General features: G+C 36.2%; 1 protein-coding gene across 4 annotated transcripts in view; it reads left to right on the top strand.

Annotated features, from left to right (window-relative positions):
- The first annotated feature begins 2,669 nt into the window (after nucleotides 1–2,669).
- LOC106867296 (vacuolar protein sorting-associated protein 8 homolog) overlaps nucleotides 2,670–25,833 on the top strand; it is a 47,339-nt gene continuing 24,175 nt past the window's right edge. The window contains exons 1-25 of one of the 4 annotated variants that reach the window (XM_089339209.1): nucleotides 2,670–2,944; nucleotides 4,322–4,390; nucleotides 4,685–4,824; nucleotides 5,804–5,894; nucleotides 6,429–6,461; nucleotides 7,220–7,274; nucleotides 7,434–7,558; nucleotides 8,377–8,463; nucleotides 8,964–9,031; nucleotides 9,364–9,414; nucleotides 10,588–10,690; nucleotides 11,051–11,107; nucleotides 11,291–11,413; nucleotides 14,428–14,508; nucleotides 15,306–15,389; nucleotides 16,051–16,137; nucleotides 18,941–19,051; nucleotides 19,625–19,762; nucleotides 20,405–20,497; nucleotides 21,217–21,263; nucleotides 22,047–22,269; nucleotides 22,960–23,101; nucleotides 23,900–23,942; nucleotides 24,506–24,578; nucleotides 25,198–25,243. In XM_089339209.1, coding sequence (XP_089195335.1) covers nucleotides 2,927–2,944; nucleotides 4,322–4,390; nucleotides 4,685–4,824; nucleotides 5,804–5,894; nucleotides 6,429–6,461; nucleotides 7,220–7,274; nucleotides 7,434–7,558; nucleotides 8,377–8,463; nucleotides 8,964–9,031; nucleotides 9,364–9,414; nucleotides 10,588–10,690; nucleotides 11,051–11,107; nucleotides 11,291–11,413; nucleotides 14,428–14,508; nucleotides 15,306–15,389; nucleotides 16,051–16,137; nucleotides 18,941–19,051; nucleotides 19,625–19,762; nucleotides 20,405–20,497; nucleotides 21,217–21,263; nucleotides 22,047–22,269; nucleotides 22,960–23,101; nucleotides 23,900–23,942; nucleotides 24,506–24,578; nucleotides 25,198–25,243 — 2,188 coding nt within the window. In that variant the 5' untranslated portion in view covers nucleotides 2,670–2,926. Of the gene's footprint in view, nucleotides 2,996–4,321; nucleotides 4,391–4,684; nucleotides 4,825–5,803; nucleotides 5,895–6,428; nucleotides 6,462–7,219; nucleotides 7,275–7,433; nucleotides 7,559–8,376; nucleotides 8,464–8,963; nucleotides 9,032–9,363; nucleotides 9,415–10,587; nucleotides 10,691–11,050; nucleotides 11,108–11,290; nucleotides 11,486–14,427; nucleotides 14,509–15,305; nucleotides 15,390–16,050; nucleotides 16,138–18,940; nucleotides 19,052–19,624; nucleotides 19,763–20,404; nucleotides 20,498–21,216; nucleotides 21,264–22,046; nucleotides 22,270–22,959; nucleotides 23,102–23,899; nucleotides 23,943–24,505; nucleotides 24,579–25,197; nucleotides 25,244–25,833 lie in introns of all 4 variants that reach the window. The other 3 variants (XM_014912136.3, XM_014912137.3, XM_014912135.3) reach the window with 3 other exon arrangements.

Genomic DNA, 25,833 nt, shown 5'->3' with positions numbered 1-25,833 from the left:
GATCTCTTTTACTGAACCGCTTATTTACGGGGACGTAAACACACCAGCATCGATTATAAAGCGATGTTGTGTGGACAAACACAGACACACAAACATATACACACACATACATATATATATATACTTATATACGACGGGCTTCTTTCAGTTTCCGTCTACCAAATCCCTTACAAGGCTTTGGTCGGCCCGAGGCTATAGTAGAAGACACTTGCCCAAGGTGCCACACAGTGGGACTAAACCCGGGACCATGTGGTTGGTAAGCAAGCTACTTACCACACAGCCACTCCTGCGCCGATATGAATAAATAAAATTTTTGTCCATGTTGCCCAGCAATCACTTTCACTGAAGAGTCATTGAACCACAGATTGAACTTTTGTAAACCTGTGGTCAAAGATGCTATTTTTCTCAAAATACGATAAAAAAAAAAGTGGATCTTTTTTAAAACAGGGGCCACATTTTTCATTAACGAAACACTTTGAAACTTGGAACACTGGTAGAATGTGTCATATAAAACATCTTTTTCTCTTAGTCTTCTTTAAAAAAAAAAGAAATCCATAAATTATTCCATGTTAAAGTTGTCGTATTTCTGTAATTTCAACCAATCACTGACGTCCATTCAGCCGATATACATTAAGTGCCGACTACATAAACAAACGATTCTGAAACAATTAATCCTAACCTTAACCCTAACTCTAACCCTAACCCTAACCCTAGGGTTAGGGTTAGGGTTAGGGTTAAAGCAAATTTGAAATGAAAAAAGCAAATAAAACGAAGAATCGTTTGTTTATGTAGTCGGCACTTAATGTATATCGGCTGAATGGACGTCAGTGATTGGTTGAAATTATTGAAATAAGACAATTTTTTACATGAAATAAATTCGAATACAAAAATATTTTTCTGTTCTATAACACAAAATAGATAAGTATACGAAGTTTGAAAGTCTTTCGGTACCAAAAACACTACGTAAAACATTAATGAAAAATGTGGCCCCCGTTTTAAAAAAGATCCAAAAAAGTATCAGAATAGATCTACTTTGCTTGTCTTGATTTCTATTTTAAAATATACAAAGTATGAATGTAAGTTGCTTCCCTTGGCTCCATAGTTTATATAAATAGTTGTTTCCCCCTTTTCTTTCTGCGTATCCTGAACTTGCTAGAAATAGTACGATGAAAATAGATGTGTATGTACGAGTATGTATGTATGCATGCATGTATATATGTATGAATGTGTGTCTCTTCTATTTTTTAATTATTATAAGTCTTTCAGAGAGGAGGGAGTCGGTTTCCAACAAAGATACAAGACTCCATCTTTGGGATGTAGTTAACACAGACAAATTCGCATTTGGAATTTGATAAAAGTCCTGCATACTTTTACTGTTCCACTCACAGATTGCACTTGTAATTTATGAATTAGCCGGTCGATTTCTCTTTCAGAAAATCCCAGTTTATCCCGATTTTCCTTTAAACATTTACTAACAAAACCTAGTGCTTCAATTATGATTGGTATTGATATGAATGCATAGTCTGCATATAGAAGCTGGATGTTTCGAAGCAGTTGTCAATAGATATTCTCTTTTTCTTTGATTTTCAAAGGGATATTTTATATATGCAGGGCAGATGACTTCTATGATGGTACATACCTTTGCCCCTCTGTCCCAAACAACAATATCCGGCCTGTTATGTTTACATTTTAGAGAACTTTTCATAGGAATAGTCCACCAGTATTCCATAACAGAAAGATTTTCTGAGTTCATTTCAGGACAGTCTTTTTAGCGGATGGCATTGTAAATTGTTTCAGCAACAACATCGTGCCGCATAGGGAGGTAGTACCGTGACGATATTTTAGGACTGCTGCTAATCACATGTGTGATGTCTTCTCCAGAACACATGACAGAGCCTACACATGTGGTTGCACCATTATGGTGTCCGCCAAATCAGTAAGATCCAAAGTAGCTTTAAAAACTTTTACACACACGCGCACACACACACACGCAGTACAAAAGTTTTCCTGTAATTATACCTTCGTCTTTACATACTGACAAAACGAAAGATTTCATAATTTATCTCGTACATTGTAGATGTGCGAAATAGTGTGCAAGTTTTCCATTGTCGACTTCGAAAATTTTTTGAAATTTTGAAAATATGCTCCCCCCCCCTCAGAATCGTAATATCTACTTTAACAAACGAACCAAACACTTCCCCAAAAAAACATTTTTAAGCAAAAATTTTTTTAAAAATTAAAAAATTTGGAAAGTAGAGTCAAAGTTTTAAAATATATATATATATATATGTAGTTTTTTTACTTATTTAGTCCCTCGATAGCGTGAGGCATTAATACACAGTTAATGCCCTTTTTATATATATTTATATATATATATATATTCTTTTCTTTTTTTTCCCCCCAGAAACGTTAATTTTCCGAGTTGAAAACAGAAATTCGAACAAATTATTCACGCAAAAAAAAAGAAAAAGAAAAAAGTTACGGCCAATAATCAAATGATTTGCTCAGATCAGAATTCTCCCCACCTTCTTTTCACATGCATAGTTTAATTTGAGGAAGATTTGATTATTATTTCTAGCAAATCGAGCGACCAAAAGCTCTCTTGCTGATTGGTCAGAAATAAGTGGAGCAATGTGGATATTTTATAGTAGAGAAACTTTACTAGCTTTACACCGGTAAAATAGAGAAATGAAAAAAGGAACGTCTGGTTACTGTAAATAAAAATATTAAACGTTTAAGAATGATTTTGCATTAAAAAAAATTCGTTTCATCTCTTAAAATATCTAAATCTTTCTTATAAACAAAGAATAAATCATGGCGAATATTTAACAAAATGAATTATTATTGAACAACGTTTATGACTTATTGGAAAGAACCGAGAATATAGAATAACAGTTGAGGTGTATTCTGTTAATCTGTCGAGAAGATGGCCGAAAGTCAAGATGTAAGTGTTAGTACAGAAATCGCAGAAGTGTTAAATGCTACCGAGGAAGAGGTATGCGGCTTGTTTCATGTATATACATAAAAAAAAGAATTAGAAGAATGCATAGAAGTTACTTTCTTGATTGATTGAAGATGGTGTATCTATGTGTTTTGTGAATTTTTCATTGAAAACGAAATAACATTTGTTTTAATAGTCTGTTTAGGTCTGTCACCTGGAAGTGGGTGGAGAACCGAAACTGTTGGATCGGGTTTAAAAAAATCTGGAATATTTCACTGAGTATATTTCATTCATAGTTTTTGTAGATATTTTCACTGGTTTCTTCGTTTTCTTTTCCTTGTTTTAACCACTGGACTTACGGGTCTTCTAGGGCACCGCCTTCGAGGGTTTGGCCCCGTCGACCAAAGCGATCGTAGCTCTTATAATTTTTTGTAATTTGGCACTAAGTCTGTCGGTTACTTTTTTGTCGAACGGTTAAGTTACAGTTTGAAACACACATGTATATATATATATATATATATATATATATATATATATATATATATATTATATATATATATATATATTATATGTGTGTGTGTGTTTATGTCTGTAGTATACGTGACAATTATTCGGTTGTCACATATATTACAGATAAATTCCTCTATTTACATAATATCGCGGTCTCTTTCATTCTTTTGTTGTCTTACCATTACTATTAATATGTATGTGTTTATATATATATATATATATGTGTGTGTGTGTGTGTATGTATATATATATATATATATATATATATGTGTGTGTGTATATGTATGTATATATATATATATATATATATATATATATATATAATAAATGAGTATATGCATATATACGTACATGTATGTACATACTTACATCTACCTGTATATATAGAATCATATCTGGGTACAGGACATTGCAAACAAAACGTAGACAAAATTATGAAGAAAGTACAGAAAACACACAGGCCACATAGAAAACATTTCCTTCATCAGCTGCCACCATTCTAACACAGTGTGGAATGTCTTTACATTGTGAGTTCAAATTCCATCCAGCTCAACTTTGCCTTCCATCCTTTCATGGGTAATGAAATAATTAACAGTCAAGTGCTGAGGTCAATCGAGCTGACAAGCCCCTTCCCACAAATTTCAGGCCTTGTGCCTATAATAGAAAGGATTATTATTGAAAATACTATTGACAATAGATAGCAGTGAAATAGAACAGTACGTGTATTTTAATTGGCTAAATGACCCTCACACTATTCAACAGCAGGTTTCAACCCTCACATGACAGAAACCCCATTAGGAGCAAAAAGGATTTCTTATTCATTTCATAATATACAAAACTCTAATTTCCCCCATTTTCTTTTTATTGCAGTTGGATGCTCAAGAATTTGATTTACCTCCTGTAGAAACTCCTCCTACTTTAGAAAGCATTCTTAATGCAGTGAGTACCCTATTTTGATAATAGCAAAAAGACTTAGTAGTTATTGCTGCGTATCATTTCTCACATCATCATCATCATTATCATCAGTATCCTCTTTTAATGGACCCTTTTCCATGCTTGCATGGGTTATAAATGTGGATGAGGTAGACCTAGGAAGACGTGGAATGAAGTGGTGAAGCCTGACCACAAGGGATGTTAAATGATGATAATGAAGACGATGATAACAGCAATGATAGTGGTGTTACAATGGTGATGATGATGATGATGATTACTTTAATGTTTTTGTCTTTGTAGCCTGATGATGATGATGAACTTCTGTTGGAAGATGAGGAACTTGGTTCCTTGTCCCAGCTGTACAAAGGGGATTCTGTGGAGACGTCCTCCATGTCCAGTCAGGACAGTCTCATCTCAGATCGACCCAGACAACGGACAGCGTGAGTACAACCTATACTCCTTGCTACTTTTATTTCACTGTACTCCTTTACACAGGCATGGCTGTGTGGTTAAGACGCTTGCTTCCCAACCACATGGTTCTGGGTTCAGTCCTGCTTGCTCCAACAAGAGCAAGTTTCTTCTACTATAGCTCTTGGCTAGCCAAAGCCTTGCAAATGAATGAATGAATTTGTTTGATGGAAACTGAAAGAAGCCCATTGTATATGTGCATGTATGTATGTATATGTAGGTGCAGACGTGACTGTGTGGTAAGAAGTATCTTTCCCAACCATATGGTTGTGGGTTCAGTCCCACTGTCTGACACCATGAGCAGATGTCCTCTACTATAGCTGTGGGCTGACTAAAGCTTTGTGTGTAGATTTGGTAGACAGAAACTGAAAGAAGTTCAACTGACATACATACGTACACACACACACATACACACACACACACAAACACACACACCTGTTTGTCCTTCACTACTGCTTGGCAAAAGAGACTGATGGAATAAATACCAGGCTTTAAAAAAAATAGGTACTGGGGTCAATTCATTCAACTAAAATTCTTCGAGGCAGTGCCCCAGCATGGCCACAGTCTAATGACCAAAACAAGTAAAGGATAAAAGATATATGTGTGGTGTGTGTTTGTGTCTCCTTGTCTTGACATTGCCTGATTGTTGTAAATGAGTGTCACTGTCATACCAGCAGTGTCAATCATTTCCAGTATATTCCACAAGAACATGTCTGGTCATTGGAAAAATATTACCTTACTTAGAAAACAGGTGAGGGTTTATGACAGGAAGGGCATCCTGCCAAATTGGCCTCACTAAGCTCTGTCTGACCCATGCAAGCCTAGAATAGTGGATGTTAAAACAATGAAGATAATGACAATAATATTGGATTTCTATTTCTCTTGTTACAACATATCAAGATCATGCTGTTGATTTTCTTCTTTTTTTTTCTCACCAATTTACATTTCCAGAGCCAAAAGACAAAGCAGTTCTGAAGCCCATGGCACTGTGTTAAAACCAAGTAAACTGAAAAATATTTCAGCTCAGCTCAAGTCTGCTGCAGTAAGTTTTTCTTTCCATCATTTTCTTTTAATGTAGGAGTATAGGCACATGTGTGGCTGTGTGGTTATGAAGACCACATGGTTGGGAAGCAACCATGTGGTTTTGGGTTCAGTCCCACTGCACAGCACCTTGGGCAAGTGTCTTCTACTTTAGCCCCCACGCTGACTGAATCCTTGTGAGTGAGTTTGATAGGTCCTTGTGAGTGTGTTGACTGCCATTTTCTTTTGTTTGCCCATCATTTTCTATATATGTATGTATGTGTGTGTGTGTTTGTGCACACCTACACACACATGGCATGGCATTTTTAACATCCACATTTCCATGCTCGCATGGATCAGAAGGAATTTGTTGAGGCAGATTTTCTCTGGCTGGATGCCCTTCCTGTCACCAACTCTCACTTGTTTCCGGGCAAGGTAACATAAAAATGGTGTGGTGTGTGTATATAATTATGGATATATATATGTATATATAATGTGGATGTCTGGACAAAGCAATGTTATATATATATTTTTTTTTTGCTTTTCTTTTCTTCAGAACAGAGTGGATGCTGGGAAGCCATCAGCAATAGTAAGTATCATTTAATTTACACTGGTCTCAAAATCCCTTTAGAGCATGAGAAATATATAGTTTTTTTTTTTTGGTTCAACTAAAAGCCCTTCATGTTGGTGCCCCAGCATGGCCGCAGTCAAATGACTGAAAGGAGTAAAATGAAAATAAGATACAGAAATAGGCTGCATGCATGGTTAAGGAGCTTGTTTTGCAACTCCATGGTTCTAGGTTCAATCCCACTGCCTGAGACCCTCAGCATGTGTCCTCTATTACAGCATTGGACCAACCAATGGCTCGTGAGTGGAATTGGTAGATGGAAATTGCAGATCTCGTGTACTGTGTTCTCCTCTCTGGGGATCCAGGTGGGGTGGGGTGAGGGCTCATGTTGGTCAGCTACATGCCTCATGGTCATGACAGATGAAGAAGTCTTTGTTGGAGATGGCAACTGACCAGGGCACTGCGTAGAGGTTTGCCCAGGATGACCCAAACAGATCCTGGCAAATGGTGGGTGCAGTGATGCACTGTAATGGTGCATGCCCCTCCCCCGACCCATACCTGACCTGATCTGATGATGATGATGGTTTTTAACCTTACAACACTCTGGGACAATCCTCAGTGGACGGATTAGTTGCTATTATGGACTTTAGGTAAAAGCGAAATCAAACCCGCTTTTCGTTCCCCCCTCCCCCCACCTCTGCTTACCTCATTTTTATTTTGTTTATTTGCTTTGTTGTTTGTTTATTTCTTTCACCTGTTGTGTTTCCATATCTTTACAGGCTGTGGCATCCCTTATAGCAATTGGGACATCCCATGGCATTGTACTAGTTTTCGGTAAGTCTATTGTTGTTGTTGTTTGTGTTTTTTTTGTTTTTGTTTTTTGATTATATTTTTTTAATATGGCCATAATAGTTGATAAGCTGACTTTTTTGTTCTTTTATAATAAATATCCCCTGTTCATCTCTGTCTCTCTCTGTTTTTTCCGGTCTTTAGATCCACGCCAGGTATTGAAATGGTGTCTCGGAAGTACAGCTGTTGGAGCCCAGTATGGATCAGTGTCAGCTCTCAGCTTCAACAGAGATTGTTCTCGGTTGCTCTGTGGCTTTGCTAAAGGCCAGGTAAATATATCTAGTTATACAGATGTATATATATATATATATATATATATATGTGAGTGTGTGTGTGTGTGGATCATACAGATTGTTCTACAGCTGGATGCCCTTCCTGTTGCCAAGCCTCACCTGTTTCCAAGCAAGTATTATTTCTCCTATAGCCAGACATATTTCCACAGAAGATCAGAAACAAAGGACACTGCCAGCATGAACTTTTTTCCATTTACTTGTTTTGGTCATTTGACTGCGGCCATGCTGGGGCACTGCCTTCAAGTATTTTAGTCAAACAAATCAACCTCAGGATTTATTTTTTAAAGCATGATACTTATTCTATTGGTCTCTTTTGCTGAACTGCTAAGTTATGGGGACGGAAGCACACCGACACTGGTTGCGAAGTAGTGATGGAAAGACGAACACACACACACATAAATCTATCTATCTATCCATCTATATATATATATATATATATATAAACAGGGTGCAATGGGTAAATTGTTGATATTATATATTTTTAATTTCGTACGCAGTGTTTGCTTTTGATTTTGTCTACTACACAGTATAGTAGGGTCAGTTGGGCACCATCTGTGAGAAAAACAGCACCGTGATGCAATTCACTTTGCCAGAAATTTGGAAATGACACGCTGTATTGCTTGGCATTCATGCCAGAAGCTCCAATATGAATATATATATATATATATATATATATATATATACATATACATACATTGTTGTATTTCAAGATGGTCTTTTTTTTTTTTTTGCCAAATAAACACATGCACATACATGTTTTTTGTTTCATAAATGTGTCACTTCCTGTCTTCTAGATTACCATGTGGGATTTAACAAATGGAAAATTACTTCGGACCATCACTGATGCTCACCCACCTGGAACTGCTGTTCTACATGTTAAAGTAAGTAATCAACCAAGCATATTATATGTCTGTATCTATGTTTTATTACATCTGATGACATAAAGTAATAAGGTACATATAATTAAGGTTCAGGGTTGACCTGCAACTAAAAGCAGGGATCCAGGTAGCTGCTTATTGTTTTCCTTCTTATAATCTGTTTTCATGTCACAACTCAACCTTTATCTTTAAAGATAGAAATATCCTAATCTAACCCTGATACCAATTGTCTTGCCAGTTTATACTTTTATCCTATCATGTATGTATGAATATATATATATATATATATATATGAGACACATAAATAAGTGTTTTTAATAAGCATAATGGATTAAAGTCCAATATATTTTTAACAACCAAAGACAAATGCAGTTATACGAGTTTAAATGGGTTGTTTGATGAAAACAGGGGCCATTATAGTAGTGAGAAGATACAGCATGTTGTGAGGTTAATGAAGAAACAGTAGTAAAGGCTGGTCATAATTTTTTTTTTCTATCTTTCAGTTCACTGACAGCCCTGTGATTGCCGTGTGCAGTGACAGTGGAGGGTCTGTGTTTGAACTGGAATTCAAGTAAGTCCCTTCTATTGATTCATTTATTATCACTTTTACTTTATCCATTATCTCTCATCATTGTTGTGTTTTCATGATGTTTGCATGTTTAAGATATTTTATTATATTTGCTTTTATTTGTTTGTAATTTGAATTTTGGCAAAGGTTTGCTGCTCCAAAACTCACACAAGACATTAGGCATAATCTAAACTGATACCAGTTGTTTACCCTGTTCATACTTTTATTACACACACACACACACACACATGCATATACACATACTCACATAACTATGATATATTCATCAGTTTTAATGTATTTTTTGTTTGGTTTGTTTCTATTTTTTCCTTCAGGAGGTTGATCGGGGTGAGGACCTGCGAATCGAAGTGCCTGTTTTCAGGAAGGTATGTTTAACTTCATCATCATCATCGTTGTCAACATCATCACTCTACCTTCATATTGAATATCCTACCACTTCTGCCTCCTCCTGTTCCTCTTCATTTTCATCATCAATCCTATAATCAGATTCCAATCTGAAACCATGATTGGTAAATATTTAAATATACGAGATGTGTTGCTGTTATCGACATTTTAAATTTGTGCAATCTTAACTTTGAATTTACTCTGCGTTTTGATCTCCTTCGACTCCGTTTATATTGGATTAGATTTAAACGTGGGAACCTTTTATTTTCAAACTCAGAGTACAAACACTTACAATGGAGTAGAATCCACTAAAGGTGCCTGACAAGCCAAATAACGCCCTCTCCTGTGTTTATGCACTAAACTCGACTTGCGAAGACCTGTTGGGGCAAGCGAAATCATGAGGGCACCACCATTCGAGCGTGATCGTTACCAGCATCGCCTTCCTGGCACTTGTGCTGGTGGCACGTGAAAAGTCATTCGAGTGAGTTCGTTGCCAGTGCCGCTGGACTGGCTCCTGTGCAGGTGGCATGTAAAATACACCACTTTGAGCGTGGCCATTGCCAGTACCGCTTGACTGGCCTTCGTGCCGGTGGCACGTGAAAGCACCCACTACACTCTCGGAGTGGTTGGCGTTAGGAAGGGCATCCAGCTGTAGAAACTCTGCCAAATCAGATTGGAGCCTGGTGTTGCCATCTGGTTCACCAGTCCTCAGTAACATTTCCCTATGACCAAACATATTTTTCATGCAAGATTGGAAACAAATTACACCACTGGCAGAATCATCAGAGTGTTAGACAAAATGCCTAGTGATATTTCTTCCTGAGTTCAAATCCTGCCAAGGTCAATTCTCACTTTCATCCTTTCGTGGTTGGTAAAATAAATGTACCAGTCATATACAGGGGATAATGTAATCAATGAAACTTCCTCTACTCAAAATTGCTGGCTTATAAAGAAAATTTAAGCCAAATTATGGGACATAAATCACATGAAAGTTTTGATGAAAGGTTTAAATTCAAAACATGAAGATTGTATCGTAGAACTTGGGGTAGTGGGACAGTCTCAGACAATCTCAGACAGGTTGGCATCAAAAGGGTTGAATTGAATTTCCATGCCACCACCCCCATTTCATTATGAATCTGTATTTGCTATTCCAGCCGAGGAGAGGTATGTGTCATAGAACCACTACATATGAATTATACTATACAAGACCATCCCATGCATGATGTTATGATTCTGGCCATGGCATCTTTGTCCAAGGTAAGATCCAGGAACCACTTTCACCGATATTAATGTTCACTTTTCTCTTTACAGTTAATCTACTCCATTCTGAAGCAGTTTAAACTTGTTTTCCAAAAGCATGGTTTTTTTTTTTTCTCTAGTTCTAAACAAATGTTTTATCTTTAATCTTTTAGCATTCAGATATTCCACTGTCAAATGTAATGCTTGTTTATTCACATAGTTTTGAATTAATCATGCATTATCTTGTAAACGAGTATCACTGTCATACAAGCAGTGTCATTTGCTTCCATTCTTTCCTGTTTCCAATAAATATATTTCAGTAAACAAAATTTTCTAACCTTGAAAATAACTGGGTTTCTTTGTTTTGTTTTTTTCCAGGTATTAATTGTGACCCTGAGACCTCAGCTGAAGATAATGTTCACTCATCCATTAAAGGTACCCGACCAATATTTTCTGTGAATTCCATCAATTTGGGGAAATTTTACAAATTTCTGAGTATACATTCGGATGCCTATTTGCAAAATGTGTCGCGTTTCCACTATGGCTTAAAATTTTTCTGTTGTTTTTGTTTTAATTCTAAGATTGTTTTCCTTTTTCTTCCTCATTTGTACTTTCCAGGGTGATTCTTCCACTCTGCCACTTCTTGCCTGGCAGTTTGTCATCATCCAAATCTCCGAAAGTGACCGTGTCATCGATCCTGTGTTGGCATTCGCTCGAGATAGCACCATCTACTTCTACCAGGTAAAAGAATATCTACTTAAGACTCATCATTCCCTAGCAAGTAGATTCAAGACCACAGACGGTTCCGAGATGGTAAATCGACATGTTTCACATTGATTGACAAAATGGAGGAGAGAGATTTTTTTCCTCTTTCCATTTTTCTTCTTCTGTCTCTCTCTCTCTCTCTTCTATTGTCCCCACTCCTTGGAGAATGAACTTTTTTGCCATCTGTGATTGCTGTTAGGAGCTATCGCTAGATCACACTAGCTAACAACAGCCTTCTCTCTTGAGCTTAAACACATGCCTCATAAACACATGTCCGTGCACATGCAAACACACATCAAATCCACGTCTCATATAGACACACACACACACACACACATACACAGACGACTTCCCAAATTTTCTGTACTCCATTACTCTTCTAGAAGCCTCTGACAATCTTTGTCGACCATGCATCTGCACAGAGGGCAAGTGCAGGCCAGAGCAAGCTTTTTTCTTCTAGGAAGACTAGCATCTGCCCCATTCTTGCAGGTTTCTTCTCTCTCCATATCACCAATATTTATCCAAAGGAATGGCCACTGAATGTGCGTTCCTCCAAAGAATCTCCAGAGGAACCTGACATGACAGAACAAATACCACCAGGCATTATTATATCTGACAACCTTATCAACTCTGCCACTTCTTAAATATTTAATAATGGTCTTATTAAAATTTATTGTCTGTTAAAAACTGAAACCAAAGACTTTCTCATCTCCCCATACAGGAACTAAACTATACGATAACATTTCACAAGGTACAATAATCCATGAGATAACTGATAACGCAGTATTATAGAATAATACATAAAAATAAGCAAAACCAATTCGCTGTTAAATGAGATAGTCAGCTGCTTTGGCTAACCACAGCACATTATCTATTTAATCACTCAATTATTACTAACGATGTCTCTTGCTTCCTCACTCTCTCACTCTGTTTTTATCTAAACCTTTCTCCTACAATCTCTTTCCTTCACTCACTCTCTGTCTTACACACACACACACACACCACTCTCTCTCTCTCTCTTCCTCCTTTTCTATTCTTCTTGGTTAAAATGCCTCTGTCTTCTAGTTGCTTTGCAAATGCAAACTCACCCATTCTCAAACCGTATGAAACATAGTCTGGACAATACAGCATGGCTCATCTTTTCCTTTCTATCACTTACCTATTAACAATCTATTAAAATTATTACATTTGTATTATTATTATTAGTAGTAGTAGTAATATTAGTACTACTACTACTGTCTCCACTAACTATTAAAAGGGTTTCAGTCAGAAATTTCTAACCACATGTTTTCAATTGTTTGATCAACTAAAATAACAGCTCATTGAATTAGTGTGCAAGTGTCTGAGTATACCAAAACATTTCCATAAGCTTGTCCTAAACATCCACGATTGTTTTCAGTCTTTTAGTTCAGCCTTGCTCCATACGTTCTAAGTAATATAAAGCTTTCCCTTTTTAAGTCCCAAATTAATCTGGGGGTTGAGAAAAAATTGATTGGAAATGTGTCTCATGTATTATAAATGGATGCCAGGGAAATAGGTCTTGTGTATCACATGTGATGTACAGGATAAGCAAAGGATTAACATAATCCTGAGGCTGAACCAGAATAATACAGTGTGTGTGTGTGTGTGTGTGTGTGTGTGTGTGTGTGTGGTAAGGCTGGACATTTGAGTCACTCATAATACTCAATAAACTTCCATTCAGTTTCCGTCTGATTTCACTCCCAAAGTTTAGATTGACTTGGGGCTACAGTAAAAGAAACTTGCCTAAGATGCCATGCAGTGAAATTGAACCTGAGACCTTGTGATTGAGAAGCAAACTGCTTAATAATTCTGCCACTCTTTGCAGAATGGTTAAGAATTTGATCAAGCAACAAATAAAACGCATGGTTGAAAATTCTGGTCTGGATCCAAGATTGTTACAGATGTTGTATTTCTATTGTTACGGTGGATTAATTAACACTAGTTTAATACTTGATTAATTCATACTAAATTAACTAATACAATCATATACTTACTATTGTGTTTTAAATTCTAGATTGAATTTATTATTTTAAAGAAAGTTTATTCCCTGGATAAGCTGCCAAGCAATATAAATTTTATGATAAATAATAAATATATATTTTGACATTTCAAATTTTATTTTTACATTTTACATTTTTAATCTTTCATAGCTACATATGTGTATATATATATATATATATATATATATATATATATATATATGGACGCATGCATTTATGTGTTTGTATATATGTGTATAAAAAAATTTCTTCTTAAGAAAATACATATTTAAATAAGTAAACTGTAATATCATGAATAGCGAAAACGAAATCGGGCGATATATTAAAAATTTTATTAAAACTATGTAAAGTGTGTGTATTTTCCTTTTTTAATTTCTTTGTATTTATATGTATATATATACACACACACACACATATATATATGCATGTATGTATATATATGTATGCATGTATGTATATATATATATGTATGTATGCACGTGTGTACATATATATATATATATATATATATATATTTGCATGTACATATATGCGTGTGTGTGTATATGTATGTATGCACGTATGTGTATGTATGCATATATATATATATATATATATATATATATATATATATATATATATATATACACATACACATACACATGCATGTACATATCTATGTGTGTGTTTATATACATGTATTGATATATGTATCTATGTGTGTGTGTTTATATATATATATATATATATGTATATATATATATATATTTATATATATATATATATAAACACACATACACACACACATATATATATATATATGTATCCTATTTGCCCCAGGTAACAATATTGCAGATACCAAGTATTTGTATAAAGCTATTGTCACCTAGACGATTAAGAACTGTTACAGGTAATGTTTTTTGCTAGTAATATGTCATCAACAGATCACAGGTAAATTGCATTAGTAACCTATAAATTCACCTATTTCAGGTGATCTGCAATAATGCTCAAGATATCCGCTGTTCAGGTTTGCAGAAAATGGAACTCCCTTACAAACTCCTTTCAATAACTGTGAGTAAAACGCTTTCTCTCTCTTTGAATTTTAGTAGTGGATAGATAGCCTTTTACTTTTGTTTTAAGCTGTCGGAAGGGGATCTGAAAGAAGCCACGGCAAAGACTGAGCCTGGGGCTTAGTACACAGCTCTGTATACAGTGTGATATTAGTGCAGAGGAGTTGGAGCAGTAATAGAAATTGTAGAAAGCAGGATACATGATGATGATGGGTTGACTGGGTGATGTCTGATAGGCTAGTCATGGGTAACAATCAGCCTGAATTTTCTCAATGATTCTGTTCATCTTTATCATGCTTGCTTGTAAAATAGATAAAGGATAGCAGCAGGATGAGTCTCCTGCTATAAAACAATGTAAACATCTAAGCATAATGTCTTCTGCACTGAAATTAATACTCTATGGAGAAGGCTGTGAAACGGCTGTAACCCAAAGGATATGGAGTTAAATAAATATATATTCACCCTCATACTGCCTAACTTTTAAGGTCATACTTGTCATGAAATAATTTCATTGACTGGCCCTTCTGGGTTTCATCTGGATAAACACTCTACATTACACTTCTCTGTATAAGATTACTATGTGGACTGTTAGCCAAGCCCGTAAGAGGTGCTTTCTGAGATAGCCACACAATTCTCTGAATCCACATCTTATATATATATATATATATATATATATATATGTTTATATATATGTATGTGTGTGTGTGTGTATTTGTATGTATGCATGAATTTTTTGTTTTAATTTTTTTTTATGTTCTAAATATTTCCTCTTATTGTTGAAACCATTCCCTTTCACAGTGGATGAATCCAAGGACACTCGTTACATTGGACACCACAGAAAAGATTCATGTTATAGACGTGAGGTCCGAAGAAGAGCTAGAAGTAAGTTCATTGCTTTGGCCCCTTTTTTCCTCTTTCACCTCTTTCCTTTCCTTAATCCCTTAATCCAGTTTAGTGCAAACCCTTTTCTGTTGAGTAATGAAACGGTTTCCAGTTGCAAGTTGTATTTTCCAAGAAAGTATCATGAGTGTAGCTCTTCCTTGTTCAACGATGACAAAGTCAGAGTTGCTCAGAGCGAGCCCCACCGGCTTGCATACGAAAAGCATGGAATGGTGGTAAACGATCCATCTGCAGGATTGTCTTAAGCACTGGGAATCACAAACCTTGAGCTTCATGCAGTTTCCACAGCAAATAAGGGACTGAGAAGACAACACTAGACCCCTTCGCTGAGCAAAGACGCTGGTCTGTGGCAGGGTTAAACGCTGCAAGCTGTTACACGACGACTCATTTACACCTGAATGGGCTGGAGCAATGGGAAACGAAATGTTTTGCTCAAGAAGACACAATGCATTGCCCACTCATTCTTGGAATTGAAACCATGATCTTATAGACAGGAGTGAAACACCTTAACCACCAAGCAATATGCCTGCCTTCCTTTAACTTAGCTATGTTAAAAAAAAAAAACCCAAAAAAAACTATATTTAAATAGAATAAAATGTAGGCTAACCAAACTTGCTGTTGTCTGTTTGTTTTTTCTCTTCAGATTGTTGACATTGCTGATGTCCAACTGGTTTATGGATCGAGTCACTTCAAGTCTTTAGCAACAGGAGGAAATGTCAGTGAAGCTCTGGTAAATATAATCTTTTGCTGGTGTTCTTTGGTTGTTTTTCCCCATAAGGTGCAATAGTTTTGCCTTCCCCCACCCCCACCCAAAAAGGAAAATAAATCACTATTGGCATTTTAAAATAAAACCTATTGCGAGATGGCGGTGTGGTGAGCTTGAAAGAAAAACACTTCCTTCGAGGAGACCTCTTGCAGCTGAAGGCTTCCCTCCATTTCTTTCTCTTCCTCTCATGAGAAATGTCGATTGGGCAGTGTGATAGCAGAGGCTACGGTAACAATAGCATCATCATTAATCAAGGCAGGTGAAGGGGGAAAGGAGATGGTTGGGCGGAAGAGATGGAAGCAACTGCAACAGCAAGAACGGTGAAGGGGGCATCAATAGCAGCAACGGAAGCAGTGGTGGTAACAGCAGTGGTGGTAACAGCAGCGGCGGCAGTAGTAGCAGCATCTGCAGAAGCAACATTAATAGTAAAAGCAGAGTGGAAGGAGGTAGTAGTAGTAGTAGTAGTAGTAATGGATCACATTGGCCCCCATTTTTGATGACTTTGAGATCTATGCATCCCTCGTTCCACCTAGAATGGAAGGTGGGTTGGCAGTGTTGTTTAAGAGAGGTCTGGGTTTTGAGGAACTGCCTGCTTTAGGGAATTTTAATGTTTGATTTTTTGTTGTTAATTATTATTGTTTTATTGTATACAAGAATTTTTGTGCTAAGTCCCACTTGTTCCTTGTGCTGTATTGTCTCTTTTTTTTCTTTGTATTTGGCCCTTGTGGCCAATAAAAAAATATCATTTATCATCATCATGCTGGTAGAATCGTTAGCACACCAGACAAAATGCTTAGCAGCATTTTGTCCACCTTTACATATTTGAATTCAAATTCCATCAGGATTGACTTAGCCTTTCATCCTTTTGGGATCGATAAAATAAGTAACAGTCGAGCACTGGGGTTGATGTAATCGACTTACCCCCACCTCTGAAATTACTGGCCTTGTGCTAAACTTGGATAACATTATCATTATCATTATTATTAATTGGTTATTATTTATCATCATCATCATTATCATTATTATTATTATTGTTATTATTTTAACTCAGGTTTTATCGGAACTCCAGGAGTGTCGCGTGAGTACCAGGCTTGCTTCCTGCAGCCTATGGTACCATGTTTTCAGTTCTTTACAATTATCTAATACTTTCCTGATGATTCTGACAGGGCCATAGAGGCAGACATTTTCCAACAGCTCTTCTGGGCATTCTTTCGCCATTTTCTTTATGTTCCTCTCATTATCCTTTGGTATTGTCCCCAAGGTCCCAACAATCATTGGGTTTATCTTCACTTTTTCCTTTTCCCACACTCAAGCTATCTTGTATTTAAGAAGCTTGGGTGTGTCTATTTTTTTTTTGCATTCCTTTGTGGGTCAAAAACTTATTATTATTATCTGAGGTGGTGAGCTGGTAGAATCATTACCATACCTGGCAAAATGCTTAGTAGCATTTTGTCTGTCTTTACGTTCTGAACTCAAATCCCACGGAGGTCGACTTTATCTTTCATCCTTTCGGGGTCAATAAAATAAGTACCACTTGTGTACTGGGGTTGATGTACCCACTTCCCTAAAATAGCTGGCCTTGTGCCAAAATTTGAAACCAGCGTCATTCTTATTATTAGGTATTACTAGAGAGTACTGTAGAAGGGAGACAAGCACAATTTAACCACGCAGAAACGCACTTTTTCTTGAATCATTTTCATGTGAAAACACATTTTTTTTTTCCATGGAAAATTATATCATTTGAAAGTTCTAACCCTAACCCTAACCCTAATCTGCATCTACAGCACAGTCTCCTCTCTGCAAATTTAACTTATATATAATATATATATCTTTTGTCTTTTCCTTGTTTCAGTCCTTAGACAGGCGCTGCCCCATGCTGGAGCAGCGCTGCCTTGAAGAATTTCTAGTCGAATAAATCAACCCCAGTACTTAATTTTTTCTTCAAGCCTGGTACTTATTCTATTGGTCTCTGTTGCCAAATTGCTAAGTTATAAGGATGTAAATAAACCAATATAGGTTGACAAACAGTGGTGGGAGACAAACACAAAGTCACACATACATAGATATACATATACATATAGGTCAGGCTTCTTTCAGTTTCCATCTACAAGATCCACTCACAAGACTTTGGACAGCCCAAGACTATAGTAGAATAAACTTACTCAAGGTGCCACGCAGTGGGACTGAATCCAGAACCATGTGGTTGGGAAGCAGGCTTCTTACCACACAGTCAGACCTGTGCTTATGTGTGTGTGTGTGTGTACATATGTATATATAATACTTAAAATTTAAAAGAATTTATTCTAATAATGCTTTTGTAATTAATAACCATTGGTTTTTTGGGGGTATTTTTTCAGCAATTTCACAACTTAACTTGTTTCCATATTGAGTGTCTAAGTCAGAGTTAACCATTTACAAATTAAACCATTTTCATACATCCTCTCAATGAAATCTACTTTATATATATATATATATATATATATATATATATATATATATATATATATATATATATGTATGTGTATATATATATATATATATATATATATATATATATATATATATATATATATATATATATATATATATATACATATATATATATATACACACACACACATAGATAGATAGATACATACATACATACATACATAAACAGACAGACAGATAGATAGAATGATATAAATATATAAATACACACACACACACACACACACACAAGGTGGCTAAATGAAATACATCTTTCTTCTCCTTTTATTCATATCAGGCATTTGCTGGTGAACAAGCATGTTATCAGTCTGTGGTCAGCCATGGTGGTCAGCTGTTTCTCCTAGGAACTGAATCTGTTACAGTCTTTTCTGTGAGGTCATGGATGGAGGTACGTATTCTTCTATCTCTGTATGACCCTCTCTTGTGTTCCTATTTTTCAGAAAATTATTTCGAAATGTATGCCTCTTCTAACCACTGTATAAACATGATCCCTGTAAACCTTTATATACATACATATATAAGCCTATATATATATATATATAAAGGAAAGAAATAAGATGTAAAAACACAGAAGATTTGTTTTACAAGACTCAAGAATACATCAGAATCCTAATAGCAAAAGTATTGTACAATATTATACAAAATAAGGTTTTTTCCTTCCAACATGATAACCGGTTTTGCTATCACTTTTCAAATTTTGAATTTTGGATGAACTCATCCAAAGCTGAAAACTTGAAAACTGATAGCAATCCACACACTGCTTCCATTGGTGTTGCAATGCTTGGATCCCATTTCTGAAGAAGCTTTCATCTTGTTGGTCACAAAATGTCATTAACAGCAGATTTGATCTCATCATCACTGCAATACAGAGTCCAGTCTTGCATAAAACCCTCACATAAGGCTTACGTTTGAGAACATCATTTGAAAATAGTCAGTGTTTTTTGTTGTTTTCTTCTTGCAGAGAATTGAGGTCCTTGTGAAACAGAACAAATACAGGAGTGCCCTTGCCTTGGCTCTGTCCTTCTATGAAGGAAAGGCTAAAGCTGTTGTTGGACTGGTCGGTTCTTCTAGAAAACGAAAAGGCATTGTGAAAGATTTAGTACGTGATTTTTTCATTATTATTTTTACCCCTTTTTTTTTATATTGTCAACGTGCTGTTGTTGTATGACCCTAGGTCAGCAGATATGTGTGTGACTGTAATGACTCCCTGGGTGCGTGTGTGTGTATGTGTGTGTGTGTCTCTCTCTCTCTCTCTCTTTAGTCCCCACCTCCTCTAAAGTAAAATAACTTAAATATGTGCGAGTTATTTCCCCCTGATAATTTTTTCACTCAATCTCCGTAAAACGTGATTTCAGAATTTTAAAGGGACGTAATTCTCAAGCCAACCAAAGCCTTGTGAGTGAATTTGGTAGACGAAAACTGAAAGAAGCCCATTGTGTATGTGTGTTTGTGTGTCCCACCCCTGCTTGACAACTGGTGTTGGAGAATTTACATCACCATAACTTAGCAGTTCAACAAAAGAGACTGATAGAATTATTACCATGCTTAAAAACAAAATACGTGTCCTGGTATCAATTCATTCAACTAAAATCCTTCAAGGTGGTGCTGTAACATGGCCACAGTCTAATGACTGAAACAAGACATTTATTTCTAATCCTTTATACTTCAAAGGGAAACAAGTGACAAGTTTTCTTTCTTCTTTTCTATTTAATTTCTTTTCTTTCTTCTTCTTCTTCTTCAGATGTTGAATCTGTTGTTTGAATTTGTGGATTTATCAATGACTCAGTTTTGTCCTGAAAAGGGGAAAATTGAAACTTTGGAAGACTATTACCAGGTAAACCACTTTCAATTTAATCCATATTCCTTTTAAATCCCCTCCAGGGGCATTTTTTCTATTCCTCTCTTTGCATTTTGAAATTCTTTTTCAGACTTGTTTCTTTTACTCTTCATGTGCATATTTAATGGGGTTATATCTTTGCTTTTCATCCCTCCAGGGGTCGATAAGATGAAAAAGTGTCAGTCAAGTACTGAGACTGATGGAACCAACGAAACCCCTCCCCTCAAAATTTCAGGCCTTCGTACCTGCATTAAAAATTTTATCATTATCATTAATAAAAGACATGTAATGAAATACTAACCATGTGTGTGGATAGAACGGTTAGTAAAATATATTAAAATACTAACCAATGTTTGGAGATATAATAGTAGTACAAAGTATATCAAAATACTGACCAGACATGTAGATATAATAGTGAGGAAAATGTATTGGAATATGGGCCACACATGTAGATGTAATGGTTAGTAAAATATATTGACATACTAACCACATTTGTAGAAATAATAGTTACTAGTACAAAATACATTCAAATACTGACCACATTTGTTTACCTTTTCTGTTAATGACAGGTTAAATCTTTCTGCTAATTATTTACTTAATTGACCATCTCCTCTACATGCTTCTTTATACATATTTTTTTTACTTGTTCTAAACTTTATAACAATTGCATGGACCCCCTCCACTAATACCTGGCATCTCCCTCTTCTCTTTCCCAGGGTATCGTTCCTGTGTGTGTAGACTATTGCCTATGCTTGGAATGTGTGTAAGTAAAATTCTTCTCCTGTAATTAAAAATTAATTAACTACCTCATTAGACAATAGACTTCTATACATTCTCTCAACCATCTAGAAATAACCACTAAGTCTCCTTCAAATCCCAACCTACTTTGTTAAGAAAAAAATAGTACATATTAGTGTAGTCCTAGGTAGACTGTGACAGTATCTAGATATGCTGATGCTGTTTACTGCAACAACCCATAAATTATGGTTTCTTTTACCTTTTCTTGACCATCTTCATGGACTTTTCTCCCATTTTCAATGAGTTATAAAACAATTTCTATTATTAGGTGCTGGTATGGTTGTGTGGTCAAGAAGTTTGCTTCAGAACTGCATGGTTAGGAGTTCAATCCCAGGATGGATGCTGTCTGTCAGTTTCCCGTACTCTGTGTGTGTGTATTCATGTGTGTGTTTGTGTGAGTTTGTATTTCTCTTTGTCTTCATGTGTTTTTGCCAACTGTAAACAACAGGCTCATTCAAACGGTGTCGTCTATTCCCAGTTTCCCACATAAAACACCTCTGGGTCATCTGTTGTTCAATGGACTGGGATATTGTTAGCTCTCTGGGAAACAAGTGCAGGTTTGACCACAGGGTGGGTATCCATTTGTAGTAGAAACTCTACCTCATTCTACTCTTGCAGGGTACATAGACATTTAAACAATGATAACAGTTGATTTCCTTTAATTACAGAAAAGAAAGAAAATGAAACAAATTTATTTTTGTTTTATTAAAAATTTTTTAAAAATTTTAAATAATTGTTTTACTTTCAGTGATATTTTATTTGGTCGAATTTACGATCGTTTCGGAATGGATGTAATTGCAAAAGACACGTTCTTAGAGTGCCTGGAACCATACATTCTTGATGACAAACTAAGTTCCATCCCACCGACCGTTATGAAGGATTTCGTTGAACATTATGAAGGCAAAGGAATGCTGGAGAGTGTGGAAGCGTGCATCGTCCACCTTGAAGTGACCACGTTGGATATACACCACGTAAGTAATTTCAAGGGAGAGCATGGCCAGATTGTTGATGTTATTGTTATATGCTGCTATACAATCTGTCTGTATTATTCTTCCTCTTCCAGTTTGTGTATGTCTGTTGGAATCATGGTAAAAAAGGATTTATATAATACCGTTTATCTTTGCTTGGAACCAAGCTAAATGTTGCTACAATTTGTTTGTAAGCTTCCTCATCTTCCAAGGTGCAGGTGTGGGTGTGTTGTTAAGTTTTCTTACTGACCACATGGTTCCAGGTTCAGTCCCATTGCATGGCACCTTGGACAAGTCCATGTGGGTGAATTTGGTAGATGGAAACTAAACATGTTTGATCTCTCTTTGGTCTAACATTGTGTTGATAGTCGTAAAAGAGCATACCTGTCATGCAAGCAGTGTCCTTCATTTATGACATTTCCATGTAAAAATGCCTGGCCGTTGGGAAATATAACTTTGCTTGGAAACAGATGAGGGTTGGGGACTGGAAGGGCATCCAGTAGTGGAAACTCTGCCTCGGTAAATTCTGTCCCCCGCCACATGCAAGCCTCAAGAAGTGGACATTAAAATGGTGATGATGATGATGATTCCAGACTGACCATGATTTGTATAATGCCAGAATCTATGTTTTGGAACCATATGAAATGGCTGTAACAACATATATTTGTAATATTCTTCTTCTTCCTCTTCTAGATTGTCCATCTCTGTTGGAACCATGGTTTATACGATGCCATAATTTATGTCTACAACAAGGGAATGAATGATTATACAACCCCACTTGAAGAATTATTGATTTTACTGGAAGCAGCCATTAACACTGGTAAACAACTTACTGGTGAGTGAGTTAATGTAACTTTTCCCTGAAAAAAAAACAGCCTCACTCACAACTGAGGCTGTGTCTTTTGCTTGTCAACTGCAGCAAGCAGTTCTTGGCTTTTGCTGAGTGAGTTAATGCAACTTTCGAGTGTTGGGCCTCACGGAGGCAATGACAAATGACTGAGACCTTAGCATTATGTCGGACTTGAGAAGAAGACCCATCGAGCCAAGTAAAATCAGTCATGGCAGATGCTGGTGTCACACAAATGGCACCTGTGCCAGTGGAACGTCAGAGCACCCATTACGCTCTTGGAGTGGTTAGCCTTAGGAAGGGCATCCAGCCATTCATGCCATGCCAAATCAGACTGGAGTCTGGTGCAGGCAGCCTTCCAGCTTGCTAGTCCTGGTCGAACCATCCAGTCCATGCCAGCATGGACAAAGGATATTAAATGATTATTACTATTATTATTATTATTATTATATTATACACAATGTTTATCTTTGTATAAACATGGTTTATATAAATATCCACACTCTCTGTTTCAATATTCCTATAACCATTATAGAGATATTTATCTCCAACTATAAATGAAGGTTGCATGAGAACATGGAATTCTGTGTTATGTACCATGTGAGGTTCTCTTGTATGGGACTGTGGTGTCTATAAACACTCATGCTTATACTGCTGACAGACAATAATCGTCCATCCCACTTTTACTGGGAGATAAATTTTACCATTTTGGTATTCATACTGTTTTTGTCAGTGTTAATTTTTATAGAGATATATTTCTTATCCTCTGTCATCTTCTATTTACAGATGATCAAATCAGACTTGGAAATAAACTTCTTGTCTATATCAGGTAAGTAATAGTTTTATAATCCTCATCATTGGAAGGACCAAAAATAGATTAGAGACATTTGCAGTGTGGTTGTAGGAAGAGAGGACTGTGTATTTAAAGTGTTTGCTAAGCAATTTCATGGTTCCATGATTACAAATCATGTAAAAATGTCTCATTAATATCTCTGATATTTGAAAATATAATAAAAATAGAAAATATTTTTTTACCCACTTTTTACCATATTTTTTTCTTCTTTGAAATACTCTGTTTTATTTTAATTCATTAAAAAGATGACAAAGAATTTTGAAAAATTTCTTTGTCATCCTTCAGCTTATATTTGAAAGTTCAAAGAACAAGAAATTTTCATGGAAAGTTATAATTTAGATCTCTTTACCATCCTTCATCTCAAGTCTCCTTAAATTACTAACCCAAGCTTACACAACAGTAACAATCAAAATTCTCTCAAAAAATGCCTCAAAAGTGCCTTTGGTCTTTGTAGATACATTAAAAAAGTAACCAAAATATATTTCATTTTATTTAGATACCTTTTTCATATTTTTCCTCTTTTTCGCAAATTCCTTTAGCTATTGTTTAGCTGGTCGCGGTTATCCACTTGGAGATATTCCAGAAGAATTTATCCCAGAAGTCAAAGAACAGGTAAAGACATCTTATTTAACACACACACACACACACACACCTTTGTTGATATGCTGTGCTTGAGAAGACTAGTGAAGCCAAGGTGGCCGTTGCCAGTATCCTATAAATGGCACCCATGAAGTCATAACCGTGGCCGTTGCTCTTCGAACGTCAGGCCTCACAGAGGCAATGACAAGTGACTGAGACCTTTGGCAATATGCTGTGCTAGGGAAGACCCCTCAAGCCAAGTGGAACTGTAGTTGTGACCGTTGCCAGTGTCACGCAAATGGCACCCATGCTGGTGGCATGTAAAAAGCATCTATTACACTCTCGGAGTGGTTGGCATTAGGAAGGGCATCCAGCCATAGAAACCGTGCCAAAACAGACTGGAACCTGGTGCAGCACTCCGACTTAGCAGTCCCAGTCAAACCGTCCAGCCCAAGCCAGCATGGAAAGCGGACATTAAATGATGATGATGACAATAGTGATACACACACACACACACACACACACACACACACATCCTCATCATTTAATGTCCATTCTCTGTGCTTTCACACATTTATAAATATTAAATTGAATAAGAAAAACATGAAGATGACTTTCACAATTGTCTTCCTTTTTTAATTTACTTTTTTAGGTCTTCAAATGTGTCAGCTGTTTGCACCGGACCAAGTCTAAAGAAAGTAGGTTTTGTTTCACTTTCTATGTTACTTGTATATATCTGTTTCTCTCTCTCTCTCTCTCTCTCTCTATATATATATATATATATATATATATATAATATATGTTTATAGATAGATAGATAGATATTAATCATGTTATGTATCGTGTGTCATCCTCATTATTGTTAAAGGGGTCACAAATGGAAGAACACAAGATATCTTCATAGCTCAAGGCAAAGGTCATGAAAAAATTGTTTGATTGAGAGGGGTCATTAATGTAATACTAAATGTCTTTACTGCATGTGGAAAAAATGGTGAAGGAATTTCTTTGATCCAAAGGGGCTTTCTAATGGAAAAAATGTCAGAAGCTCTGATTGATAAACAACTTGATTTGCTGTTGTAGGGTCACTTGTTTTGTTGTTGTTGTTGTTGCTATTTCTGTCTAACTCTGTTACTACATCAAGGAGTGGTCAAACTTCAAGAGCAGGAAGCCAACAAAAATAATTGCATGGGAACTCGGAAATTCTTTAATTAAGAGGTGTATGCAGTGATTGCCGAGGTTGGAGAGAGTAAAAGACAATAAGTGGCCAGGGTGATGTTGCGTGCAGCAG

The sequence above is a fragment of the Octopus bimaculoides genome, chromosome 21, assembly GCF_046866305.1.
Source record: "Octopus bimaculoides isolate indiv1 chromosome 21, ASM4686630v1, whole genome shotgun sequence".
In the NCBI taxonomy this organism is placed as follows: domain Eukaryota; kingdom Metazoa; phylum Mollusca; class Cephalopoda; order Octopoda; family Octopodidae; genus Octopus; species Octopus bimaculoides.
The sequence above is the reverse complement of the archived record's forward strand: the minus strand, read 5'-3'. Positions and strand labels throughout refer to the sequence as shown.